Source organism: Aquila chrysaetos, chromosome 23 (genome assembly GCF_900496995.4).
Source record: "Aquila chrysaetos chrysaetos chromosome 23, bAquChr1.4, whole genome shotgun sequence".
NCBI classification, from domain to species: Eukaryota; Metazoa; Chordata; class Aves; order Accipitriformes; family Accipitridae; genus Aquila; species Aquila chrysaetos.
Window position 1 is genome coordinate 20494138 of NC_044026.1, and position 13649 is coordinate 20507786.

At 45.8% G+C, this 13649-nt stretch overlaps 1 protein-coding gene and 1 long non-coding RNA gene across 5 annotated transcripts in view; both read left to right on the forward strand.

Annotated features, from left to right (window-relative positions):
- Window positions 1-589: 589 nt before the first annotated feature.
- LOC115334654 lies at window positions 590-9733 on the forward strand. Of its 2 annotated transcripts, XR_005931214.1 has the most exons (3): window positions 590-3309; window positions 3704-5793; window positions 7697-9733. It is a non-coding gene; the product is annotated as an uncharacterized LOC115334654 (long non-coding RNA). The 2 variants fall into 2 exon arrangements; XR_003921204.2 differs by lacking the exon at window positions 7697-9733 and having other exon boundaries at window positions 3704-6072.
- A 1196-nt stretch (window positions 9734-10929) lies between these two features.
- REPS2 (RALBP1 associated Eps domain containing 2) overlaps window positions 10930-13649 on the forward strand; it is a 102500-nt gene continuing 99780 nt past the window's right edge. For all 3 annotated transcript variants that reach the window (XM_029998971.1, XM_029998973.1, XM_029998972.1), the window contains exon 1: window positions 10930-11179. In XM_029998971.1, coding sequence (XP_029854831.1) covers window positions 10979-11179 — 201 coding nt within the window. In that variant the 5' untranslated portion in view covers window positions 10930-10978. The remainder of the gene's footprint in view (window positions 11180-13649) is intronic.

A 13649-nucleotide genomic window follows, 5' to 3' on the forward strand; every position in this document is an offset into this window, starting at 1 on the left:
ACTCTGCTCCTCACAAGTCTTTTTTTTTTTTTTTTTTTTTTTTTTTTTTTTAATTAGGAATGCTGATAACTAAATTACTTCCCATTTGCATATCTCTCCTGAGTTTTCTGAGGATATTAGGATTTTTCTGAATCTATAGGATCATCAAGGATTACTAGAGCTGACATTAAAAAAATCCACAAAAGAGAATCTGTCTTTCTTGTGAGCATCAGCAGCTATAACATTTCTCATACGGTTTTGATTTGTAAGTACTCCAAGCAGCTGACTGCCTCTGAACATCTGTTCTCTGAATGTCCCGGAGATACTGGTTTTATACTGCAAATTTCAAGCATCTCTGATATTACCATGCAATACCAGCATCTTTGCTCCCCTTGCTGAAATGTTTTTAATATGGATCACTTAGAAGAAATATATTTTTCTGAAAGCTGATAAATGCCTAAATATTTTTAAAATTCCTACATATTTTTTAAATCTTGAAGGATTTTGCAAAACTCATAACCAGTTATTCTTCTTAGCTATTCTTTTCAGCTTTCTCTTTTCTTTGTATTTAACTTTCTTTCCATGGCATTTCTTATAACTGGAAAAGTTGCTTGACTTTTTAGAATGATGCCTTTTCCTTTAGATGCCTGCTTAGGATGCACTCTTCCATTATAGCTTCCATAACAATTGACTAAAATAGAAAATTATATTTTAATGTTTGAGATCAGGCCTCATCTGGCATGCTCATTTATTGCAAATCTTTACAGTGCTATCTATCTTACAGTAAATTTTTAGGCTGTTAACCTGCACATGCTTAACTTTGCAACTGTGGGTAGCCCTGTGTAAATTCAGTGTTCTTTCATGGATTTTGAAGGTAAGTATAAAGAGATCTGGCCCTCAGGGTATGGGATTGCCTGACTGTTTATGTAGCAAGAGTTAGCACAAGAAAGAGTCAGTTATGCTACAAAGCATAGTAAAATTCCCCCCAAAACTCAGTATAGCCATACTCTGGTTTTGACTGTAGATCTTCATACTTCATGAGCTTTTTCATATTGTTTTATCCCAATATTGCAAGTTAATAAATGACATTGATAGCATAAACTTTTCGAGAAATGAATACACTCTTCTGTAACTATATTAGGGTATAGACTTCATAAAAATGTATCTTGTTTACCTTGAATGACCAAAAGAAAAACAAATTAGCAACCAAAAAAGAAGAAAAAACCCCCCATGACGTCTCTGAGCCATTCTTACTTCTTCAGATCAATTACACTGCAAGTAAGTAGGCTCATTAAATTATAACCAATACACTAGAAATGTTCCTCCCTTAAACTATCCATAGTTTTAGAGAAGGCAAGACTTGCCAAATGTATATTAATTAATGTGGAAAGTACAACAGTGTTCAGAAATACAACTGTTCAAAAATGCTTGTCCACTTGCTAAAAAAAGAGGGTACATATTCACTACGAACCCAGGGATTCTAGTAGCGAGGGCTTTGCTTTTGAGCCATCCTACTTCAAAATGGTTCTTCTGTGGCTTCATCAGATCCCTTTACTGCTTCCACAAGGCTACAAGACATGGATGCGGTTTAATTGGTTCATATGTAAAAGCAAACCTGCCAGACATCCCTAGGACTTTTAATTTTGAAAGACAATCTTTTGTAAAACCTTTTGTCTCTAGCTGTGCTTTTTTAGGACAGACTAATCCTGAGTTTCAGTGCAGTGTTCTTGCACCCGAACACAGGCGGTTGCAATATCGGTTATGAGCAGAATTGGAGTGTTGTAGGAAATATTTGTAAAACACCTAACTGACCAAGCACAAGAGAGTAGCTACATATCCTGTGGCCCAACTCTAACTGTTTTTCTAATATTAGGGCCAGGAGCAGTTGATGTACCACACCCAGAGGAGTAAACAGGAAAGGCTGCATCTACCACTTTGTTCTGCAGCTCTGCGTGACAAGGGGAGACGCAGGATACGTCCAGGCGGATCCATGCAGGCAGACACGAGCTCTTCAGTGCTGTGCTCAGAGCTGACCCAGACAGCAGAACAGTTGGACGAGTGCACCGCGGCAGCTTCTGCTCTCAACTACCTCGTGTCCAGCTAACCTGGGGGAAAGGCAGAGAGCTTAAACTCTGCCTGCACCTCTCTGCATAGATGTCCGTTCAGACGGACCTCTGTCTTTCTTTCTTTTCCCTCTTTTTTCTTTCTTTCTTTCCTTTCTTTTGTTCTTTCTTTCCTTCTTTCCTTTCTTTCCTGCCCCAGCTGATCTCCAGTGTTACAAATTTGCTGCAATTTAGAGCTGAGTATTCAAAGGTGGCATGAGCTATAGATTCCAAATGATGCACTTGGGCACAGAAGCAGCATTTTCTAATCTAAGGGGCTGTATCCTCTGATAGAAGTGGAGTGAAGAGAGCCCTCTAGCACTTGCAAAGAGAGGGAAGAGGAGGGAAGGTACCTTGTGGGGGGAGGTCCAGCAAGGGAAGATAGGGAACACAGTGGTAAGTCACTGGCAAGGAGGATGAGAGAGGGATTATAGGAAAGGTCCCAGGTCACCCACAGCCAGGGCAGGGAAGAGTGGGATCACTCGAAGGAAGGAGATGAACTAGGGCAGGGGCAGCCTGGGAGATGCTCTTTATATCTTTTATTTGAAAGATGCTTCTAAAACCTGATCTCTCCTTTTTACTGCGCCACTGATCATTCTTCCATCTAGAGCTCTCCTTGTAGGTGTTGCATTCCCATGCTTCTCCATGGGAAGCTTGTCCCATGTGCAAACTACTCCTGGTGCACATCTACGTGACAGTCTGCTGAGCGACACTGGAAATCCTGTAGGTAGCACCAAAGAGCTGGTCTGTCACCACAGCCCAGCCCAGTGCTGGTCACAGATGGTAGTTTGGACTCCAGGAGGGTAACTTAGCCATTAGCCTTCCCCTGAGCCTGCCAGCTCAGGCATGGGCAGCTGTACCACCTCGATTTGCAAGCTAGCGGGTCTGGCTCCTGCATGGGATCTCTGAACTTAACTGTATTGTGCAGCCTGGTTGTCTGCACAGAAAACTGAAATAACTTCTGAACCATGTAATCAAATCCTGCATTTCACCAGCTTATTTCCTATTAGTCACTGTCATCACACCTGAAGTTGTTCCAAAGTCAGTCAGGAATAATCTCCTGATTGCTAGACCTACGCTGAGTTTATCTGCTCTCCATCACTCTTTCAGAGCATCTGAATGCCCAGCAATTGCCTGTATCTCACAAGACTGCTGTAAGTTAAGAAAATCTTTCCTTTGTACTACTAACAAAGAATGTCTGCAGGTTTGCATGGCAAATGTAGCAAGGGTAAGAGCAGTACCAGATTTTTCTGAGTCTTACTAAGATACACTTCTCAGTCACAAGACTGTAATTTGTCTTCCTTACACGCACCTTCCTTCTCCACCATGATGAGATTTAATATCTAATCTCTATATTGAATAACAATATCTCAGCTGTAACTGCCTGGAATTCTCACACTGGGGGAAAAAATGAAGAACATATATAAATGGCAAAGCAAATAGTATTCTAACAGTATTTAGTCTGAATATTTAGACCAGCAATAAGAACACATATAACTAAAAATATAAGATTTTATGTAATGATCAACATGATGTTGGCTCAATAACATAAAATGTACATATGCACAGACTAGCCTTTATTTTAGGCCTGATCCTATTCCTATTTTAATTTCTGGCTTTAGATACCTCAACAGCAAATCTATAAAGGACTTTAAGCATGTTGAGTCGCAAAGAATAGAAGCCATTTCTTTTCTCACACTGCTGTAAATGAAGAATAACTTCGGTGAAGCTGCTGTGGCACCAGCGAAGGCCAGTGAGTGAGGAAGCAAGGCACCAGTACTCGGTGAGGAGGTCGTCAGCCAGCCCTGTTCCCTCCTGAAGTCTGCAAGCAGGAAACAAAGCTTGAAGAGGAGTCTGGGAAGAGCATCTTGCTCTACGCTGCAAGAGGCTCCAAGGGGAGAGCAGCTCCTGGGGACATGCCATAAACCATCTCGTGCTCTGTCTTTGTTGTGGCCCGGGTCAAGCTGTCTAATCCATGTGGGATCTCTTGTGTTCATCTCTGCAGCTCTGCCTTCTACATGAGAGGGGGGCAATAAATTACCACTGTGGTACCTTCCCCTGCTTGCTGACTGCTGACCGTGAACCGGCTGGTGATTTTTGGGCTAGCGGTGACATTGAGACTCCAGCTGTGCTCCATGTTATTTTTCCTGTGCAGTCTCCTGTTTGTGGCTTCAGGGGCTCTGACAGTCAGAGGCTGTCCTTGCTATAGCAGGGCTTTACCAGAAAACCAGACGACCTTCTTCTGTGCTGCCAGGAAACAACGCCCGATCCAAACTAACACCACTCGGGTCTCTCTGGTTTCTTTTCTCTGAAAGCGATATCCCAAGTATCTGCCATGAGCTTGTGGGGGTGGGAGAAGGGAAAGGAGGTTCCCACATGATGGTGTAGCGGCTGCGCAGCCAGGCTGCGGCTGGCACGTCTCCGAGCTGTGCCACCCAGCCTGTCCCTGCCGCCTGCTCTGCTCCACCACCCTGCGCCAGGCGCAGCTGCCCAGCTCCGGACAAACCCGACCGTGTGAGAGGTGACGAAGGGTAGAGAGGCCATGGCACGCTGCTGCGGGCGAGGGAGATGTGGCTCTGGCTGCTGGGGAATACGAGCCAGCTGCGTCTTTCTCTGTCTTTGCGTGTGAGATCTGAGAGTTGGAGGTTGCTATCCCGTGGCAGGCCAGGCTGCTGTGACAGCGGCTTTTGCATAACGAGCGATGCAGTGAAAGTACAGCCCTTCTCAAACTGATGCTGAATGAAGAGCTTTGTTACATGCAGGTTACAAGCTTTATGACATGGTGCGTGTTCCTGCAGAAAACGCCTGCCACGATACTTTCTGCAATTACAATGACATTGTAGCTGTATTTTGTCTGGGAAAATCAGTCATGAATAGAATTTATTGTTGGTATACCTCCACTGTCTGTGCTAACAGCAGAAGCCATAGCGTATTGCAGCTGATTTGTTTGTGTTTTATATTGAGTTCATGAATTAACTAGAGGACAAGGTGGACCATTTGCTGTGTTAAAATGTAACTAGAAAATGGCATAAGGGCATACTATTTGCCTTAAAGGGAACTTATTTAGGTCAAAACTGCATGCGAAGCATGAGACTGCAGTAGCAGCATTGAAAGCCCTCTTTGTCAATAGGTTATCTCATAACTGAACACTTCTTAAATTGTTTTCCAAGTCTAAAGGCAAAATTTTTGAGAGGCAAATTAGCTGAAGGACACACAGAAGAGTGAACGTGCTGTGATTTTTTACTTAATTGTTATTTCTTCAGACAGAAAATATGCATTTTGCTTTGCATTAATGGCTTCATTGTAATGATTAATGTCTCTGTGCCTTTCTGTGATTATTTTTCACTTAAAAGTGTGGATGCCAGTAACAGGTTGTTAAGAGAAACAAGTGATGGAACATTAGCCGACTCACCAAGCACTATGAAATTTTTGTCAATTATAATCTATGCTTTTGTAATAGCCCCTTCTGCCTGACATGCATTACCCTCCCTGTCCATGAGAATACGGTCAACTTTCAGGATAAACTGCAGGATCTATCTTTTAACTCATGTCTGTGGGAGAAGACAATCACAGGTCCCTCTTTTTTTTTTTACTTTTTCTGCATGTGACCTCCAGGATCACGTAGATCTTCATCTGGCAGCATTTCTTGGTTCAGGCTTTCAAGTGTGCTGATGATATATCTGGCCTTTAGGAACCATTGCCCTGCAATACAGTAAGGTTGGGTGTATTCTGGTTGAAACTGGGTGTTGGGATAGTTGCTGAAGGCTTTGTGAAATTCCTAAGTTAAAGCACAAATGGTAGATGGAATGACATTTTCTAATGCTTGGTTTGTTGAGTGACCATTTGCATCTACAGAACATGAAAGTAAGAGGATAATCTTTCAAAATGAAAAGTAAAAAACAGCAAATGTGCACCTAAAATATTATTTCTTAAAATTTCATGTGAAGCCATTATTTTAAAAGAAATAAACTGCCTGGGGTTTTGATGGAAATTAATGGAAATGATGCTGTACTTTCCTGGCAAGTTACCTAAAAAGCCGTATACCATTTTTGGCCTTGCTCTTACAAAGATGTGGGCATGAGCTTAGCCTTATGCCACTAAAGCTCACACTACATGCATAAATCTTCGTAAAAGGACTTTGTGAAAGACTCTTCTAAACACAGCTAGTTGTGATAGCATTGTAAGTTACAAAACTTTCCTCTAAGAAACTCTACATACCAGTAAATCAAAACATTTCAAGTATTTATTGTTTGCTAGAAAAAATAATGTCAGTTATGTAAACTGGATTGAAAGTTGACTTATGAGAGTATGTTTTAGATCTGTGTGTGGTCCTCCTTCCCTTCCCACACAAATAATAAATACATGGATATTTGTCAAGTATTTTATTACACCAACTGTTATTCTCTATTATGTACTCAGTTGCTTACAGAAAAAACTGTCATGAACTGCATCTTCCACAATCTGCTCAGAGAGGACAGTTTTCACCTACGAGGCCATCTAATTTTTGAAAACAATGAACAGGCCAGAGCTAGGAAGCAGCTACTATTTCTTGGATGTTTTTAAGGTGTTAGAGATATTAACAAGCTGGAAAACAGACAATCACATTTTACAGTTCAATAACCATTTCTCCTGTTTTTCTTAGAGTTGGAACATCACCCAAGAAACAATGCAAAGAATAGTAAGAGTATTCACACGCAGAGTCGATACATGAAACTACAAGCTTGTCAACTATATTCCAAGCATGCCTGATGCTGTGGCTGGGAAACCTGCCCCACCAGTTGCTTGTCATCAAAGTCATCTTTCATTTTGCAAAGAGAGTAAATAAAAAGAATTTTTATTAGGAATAACGGGTGAGATTCACTCAAACTGATTTGGGAAAAGCTAAATTATGGCTTTCCAGCCAGTTATTTGCCTGTGTTTCCGAAGCTTCAGCTGGTGATGTGCAGGGTGTTTTCATTGTCAACAGGAAGCAGCTGCCAGCCAGGCCTCATGCCTTTTGGGCCAGGGCAAGTTTGACGTGATCTGAACCCTAAGATAAGTGAAATAACGTACAAATTCAAGTGGCTGGTCCTTGGCTGTACTGTTCAAATAAAAAGAGTTCCCAGGATCCCCAAAATACTAAAATATTGGGAGAGATTTTTTATTATATGTCATATTATACCTGTCAATTTATACCTATGATTTCATCCTGAAGAAAAACATACCTATCATACATATTACTACTATTCCTGCTGGCACATCTTGGGAAGTAGTAGTAGGGGGTTTGGTTTTTTTTTCACTACAACTTCAGTCTCCCTCCCACATGTGATCACACAATTGTTTGCAGGACTGCTGCTGGCTGGGTTTAGAGTAAGTCATTGCATTATTATTTGGGTGGGGAGGGAAGGAGGAAAGGAGGACCACACACAGATCTTAACCATACTTTGATAAGTCAGCTTTCAATCCAGTTTACATTACTGACTTTATTTTTTTCCAGCAAACAATAAATACTTGAACTGGTTTGACTTACTGATACATAGTGTTTCTTAGTTATAGGGAACTTTTGTAACCTGTTATGACATCACAACTTCCCTATAAACAGGAAGGTTGAAACTCTCTTCCCATGATCCTTGTAGAGCTTCTGATAATCATGAAGTGCCTCTCAGTCTGAACTAATGTACCCTCACAAGAACTTTAAAGCATGCAAGGACCGTCAATGCCATTGCACAAGGCACACTGGACTGTACAGAAAGTGGCTCTGGCACCCAAGGTGGGTTAAAGCTCCCCGTAAGTACCGGGTTCAGCAGAGTAAGTCGGTGTGGCTGACCCTGCAAAGTGCCGAAGGATGCCTGCAGTTCAGAGGTGGCAGGCAGACACCTGAGCACCCCACGTTCCCTAAAGGTGTGCTCATGCCCACAGGGTGTTCAGCTCACACCTGTTACACCTATAAACTCACACTTATTTTGCAGAAATAAGAGGCATGGATTTCCCTGCCTTCTCCCTCAGCTTGTGGGGGTTCACTTCTTTAGTGTCTTGGAGACGACATGTTGGAGATTACAATATTGGGGGAGACTGGGTTTGGACACAGCCACTGTGTCCTTTCTGATGAGAGAGGGATGTATGGAGAGAGAAATGCAAGTTTTACAGGTCAAGGAAGAAGAGAAAATTGTCCAAAGGGAAAAAAAAAAAAGCAGCTGTGTTTGCAGTAAGAGGCGTGGCTGGTAAGGCAGACTATTGTGTTCTGGAACAGTGGGTGTTTCCAGTGTCTTCCTGCCATGGTCCACCTTAGAAAAACTTAGAAAAACTGAGGCTGACACATCAACAAAGGTCAAACGGTGTCTGCTGGAGTGTTGGAGAAGGGAGTATTTGTTGTGATGAGACATTAGCATCGCAAGTATTGAGCTGGTCAGTTATCAATGGGCACCTTCAGGCACAGGAATTAGCACAAATTGTTGACAGTATTTTCCTTTGCTTGTCAGCATAACATCCCTCTTGTTCTAGTTCAGCTGTAAGACAGCTGTTCTTCCATAAGCTAGTTTGAAGATATTATTCTGTTTTCATGAGACTCGCATAGTTAAATATGGCAATAGTTCGGTAAAGCCTTACATCATCTTCACATGGCTGGTAGCATTTCCTCTGACCAGTATCTTGTACCTGACTGAAGATACAGAAAAGGTGCAGCAACATCTTAGGACTCTCCAGGTGAAGAACCCAGCTGTCAAGGGGTTGTTCACTCTCTGTTCCGCAGAGCCTTCTCAAGACGACTGTCATGGTTTTAGGTCTTTGCCACTTTAAGTTGGGCTGCAAGATTCAGTTTCTGAGATAGTCTTGCCCTTCTTTGAAACAATATATTTTAAAATGAGAAAATACCATGACAATCTAGTGTCCCTAAAGGAACAAAGATCTCTCCATAACACTCCACCCTTAAACACAATCATCAATTATTCACCCGCCAATAACTTCAACTAACAACCCGTTCAGTGTTCCACACATTGAGAAGACAGGCACAGATCTTCATTTCGGATTAGCAGAATGAAAGGTGCATGTTTTGTGCAGGTGAGGAGGCACAGATGAATGGTGTGGAGAGGATAAAGTAGTTTTAAAAAGATTTGTAAAAGAGATAACAGGTCTTGGTTAACCAGGACAGAGGTGATGAGCTAGTAAATTTTTTTTTGGCTTTACAGAACATAAATTAAACTGATAGCAATTTTAACTGAAGTAACCCTAACCTACTATCTTCTAGGACTGCAAGCAAAGAGCGGGTAATCTGATTTCTCCTGGGCCGGGCTGCATCTCAGCACCAAAGCTGCTGTGAAGAGAACTGTTCGCTCTTCTGCGGGCCATTGGCATTCACAAGGATCACCTTCAGGTTGATTACCTTATTCCTTGAAATGCCCCAAAGAACCGCCGGGAGGAAAGGCTCCAAAAACCGGCGTGAGACCCCCAAACATCCTCCTCGATGGGGTGACCCCAGCCTTCCTGCCTTGGGTCCCGACCTGCCTGACTTTTAAGGTGGTGCTCAACCAGTAAGGGGAACATTTACAGTGTCGCTGCTCCCAGAGGAGTCATAAGGGGGAATCTTGTCTCTTTGCGCTTCACGTTAAAGCAAAAACTATAGAGAACATTGTGAGATGTGTCCTGGTTTCAGCTGGGATAGAGTTAATTGTCTTCCTAGTAGCTGGTATAGTGCTATGTTTTGAGTTCAGTATGAGAAGAATGTTGATAACACTGATGTTTTCAGTTGTTGCTAAGTATTGTTTAGTCTAAAGTCAAGGATTTTTCAGCTTCTCATGCCCAGCCAGTGAGAAAGCTGGAGGGGCACAAGAAGTTGGCACAGGACACAGCCAGGGCAGCTGACCCAAACTGGCCAACAGGGTATTCCATACCATGGGACGTCACACCTAGTATAGGAACTGGGGGGAGTGGGGGCGGGGGATCGCTGCTCGGGGACTAGCTGGGTGTCGATCGGCGGGTGGCAAGCATTTCCACTGTGCATCGTTTGTACAGTCCAATCCTTTCATTATTGCTGTTGTCATTTTATTAGTGTTATCATTATCATGATTAGTTTCTTCTTTTCTGTTCCATTAAACTGTTCTTATCTCAACCCACGAGTTTTACTTCTTTTCCCGATTTTCTCCCCCATCCCACCGGGTAGGGGGGGAGTGAGCAAGCGGCTGCATGGTGCTTAGTTGCTGGCTGGGGTTAAACCACGACAGATGCGTCTCTGTTCATCTGCCAGGGCTGATCCATTAGGACCCGCTACGTTATTGCATTTCCTTACTGCAGCGCCCGTGCTGCATTTGCAGCAGCAGGTGGTACTTTGGGAAACGCTGCTACTGAGGGCCCATCCTGCCCGGGGAGAAAAACGGAGCGCTGCTGAGCTCCGTGAGCACAAAGCGGGGCAGGAGTGGAAGTCCCCGGAGGGCTGGCACGGATGGCCGTGGCGTGGGCCGGGGCCAGACGGGTCACCCGGCCGCGTGAGGGGGTTTTGACGCCTCTGCCCCCCACCCGGCAGCGGCGCTGGGCCCCCTCGGTGCCCGTGGGTCTGCCCTGCGGCACGGCGGTGCTGGTGACGAGCGCCGGGCGGCCGGTTACTTCAGATTAAAACCAAACCGACTGAGAAAAAGAAAAAAACCAAAAAACCAAAGCAAAGCGGGCCAGGCGAGGGCCGGGGCGGGCGTGAGGGGCCGCGGCCGGCGGGGTCCCCAGGCGGGGTCCCCAGGCGGGGCGGAGCGGCGGGACGAGGCGGCGCCGGGAAGCGGCAGCGGCGGCGGCGGCGGGGGGGGGCCGGGTCACTGCGGAGCGGGCGCGGCGGCCGCACCGGGCGAGGGGCGGGGCCTGACCGCACCTTCCCCGCCGCAGCGCGGCGCCGCCTCCCGCCCGCCCCGGCGGCGCGGCAGCCGCTGCCCCGCCGCGCCATGGAGCAGGGGCCGGCGGGGGGGTCCGCCGGCAGCGGCGGCGGCAGCGGGGGTCTGCTCCTGCCGCTGAGCGAGAGCGAGCAGCAGCGCTACTCCGAGCTCTTCTCGCGGTGCTGCCCGCCCCCCGAGGCGGCCGCCGGGGGCAGCAGCGTGGGCGAGCTGTTCCGGGCCTCCCAGCTGCCCCCGGACACGCTGCACCAGGTGGGTCGGGGGGCGGCCGTCTCGCCTCGAAGTTGCGGGGGGCGGGTGTGCGGACGGCGACGCGGCGGGACCCGCTCCCTCAGCCCTGCGGGAGAGGGGCCGGCGCTGCCTCCGCCGGAAAGTTCGGGGCAGCGCGGCGGGCCGCTGCCCTGCCCGGCCCTGGCTGCGGGGTCGGAGCGAGCGGCGGCGGAGCAGCGCGCCGCCGGCCCCACAGCGCGGCCGGAGCGGGGCACGGCTTCCCGGCGCGGGCGGCAGCGCCCGGGGCTGCTTTGTGTCCGCGCCCCTTTTTCAGACGCGCTCCTGGCATCGCCGGTGCTGCGGGAGCCGCCTTCCTTCTTCCTCCAGGCGCTCGTGTCGCAGGGGTGGGCGACGTCCCGCGCGTTGGTGCTCGGGCACCGAGTGGCTGGGCCGGGCGGGAGGGTTCGCGCAGCCCCTCGCGGCTGCGTGCGGTCCGCCGGGGGGGACTGGTCGTGTCCGTTCCGTTCCTCGGAAGGGCCCCCGAACGGCATGGAGACGTTGGGTTCGCAGAGCTGGGAAGGGCACGCGACGTGTTTAATTCCTGACTCAGCACTGGCTTTTTGGTTTGGTTTGTTTTTTCAAGTGTTGTTTCAGCAAAAAAAAAAAAAATCTGTAGGTAAAACGGTGCTGTGGCTGGTGTTCGTTATGTCTGGTTTTGAGAACACAAACGTTTAGGTGGGAGGTAGGAGGCTCTGGCGCCGTGGGAGCAGCAGAGCCCGGGAGAGGTCCCTGGCAGAGGCTCCGAGGCAGAACCCTCCCCAGCTGTGAGGAGGAGCTCGGTCAGGCTCTGTGAAGGCCGGTGCCGTCCAGTTTCCAGTGGCGGGAAGGACCGGACTTGTGGTCTTCTCCACCTGTGGATTAGTAATTTGACTAATGCCCCGTAGTTGCATAATACTTCTGACGATAAACTAAACAGAGGCAGGGCATTCCTGGTGGTTTTTAAATTTATTTTTACTTGCCGGAATTCTGTTCTTCAGTAGTCTTTATTTATCAAGCAGAAAAAAGTTGTGTTGAAATTGAGCTCAAGTATAGTTATACCTGGGCACCGCCTGAGGGTACAAAACTCCTTTACTGCTTTCCTGATAGCTGTCACGTCATCTCATAACGACTTATATAAATTTATATGACACAAGTGATTCTGAATGAAAAAGATGGTATTTCAAGGATATTTTTCCTCTCTTACTTGTGCTGTTTACCCCATCTGTAAAATAAAAATGCTACTGACCACTGCAGTACTACTTCATTTTGAGCCACACTGTGGCCTTGGTCTTGCAGCTGCACTGAGCGGTGAAAGTAGAGATTTTGCATAGATCTAGCACCGAGAGTAGGTCTTTTGCAAAGAAGAAGAAGGTGGCAGTTAATTTCAAATAAGAAAGCATATTTAAGAAACTTGTTAAAGCCCTGTCAGTAAATTTGTGCGACTTTGGTGTTAGTCACTTCATTTTCCAAAGAAGTGTGGAAAAAAAACCCTTATTTTTGCGATGTCATTCCTTACCCTATCGTTTAAGTAAAATTTATTACCATATTATTCTCATAGTCTGTTTTGGGGGTCATTTTGATAGTAAAGTGTGACTTAAGCCTGGAGATGTTGGCTTTTTTTTTAAACGTTCTTGTTGTTTTTTACTCTTTTAGATTATTTCCAGATATATTTATGCTGTGAGGAGAATGTTACTGGGAAACAAACCTGTAACTGGCTTCAGGAATATTCAGATAATAAGGCCTGTGGGATCTGGGGCTGTTTCTCTTCCTCCTTCCTGCCCTCCCCCTCTGGTTTGTATAGCATTAATCACAGTGGCACTCCACTCTATGGCTAGAGCGCCTGTCCTCAAAACCCACCGCTGTCAGGTATTCTTACTAACATCTATTGGGACTTAAGAATGAATTAACATAATGTGTTTAAAAAATAAATAATTGGAAATGTGGATGTTTTGATAGGGAAAACCCCACAATATTGTTTGAGATATTTGCTGATATTTCATCTTTTATCATCCTCCAAAACTGCAATCTAATAGTTTCTGTTTAAAAAAACCCATGCTAACAATTATGGGAACAAGGCACAGAGGTTCTGCTGGTAGAGGGAGCACCCGATTTAGGCAGAGGCAGCTCGTTTGGGTTAGGATAACATGTTTTCTTTGAAATAATTGTTGACCGTGAAAGTTTTCTTTTTTTGTTGTTTTTTTTTTAAATGCTTTTTAAAATCCCCGTCTGTCATAATTAGTGCTTAGTATGCAGGCATCCCTACTGACCGACTGAGAAATGGTCATGCTGAGTTTTGCTGTGTCAGAAATGGGGGAGATCTGGATTGGAAACCAGTTCTGGATTTCTACTAAGCAGAGCCTGCACAGACCAGAAGGTACTTTACACCATTCCCGGCCCTTGCATGGGCTATCATGAGAGGCAGCTATGGACTGTTTTGTAAGCAATGTGCAATTTACAGCTTTTTATCCTCAAG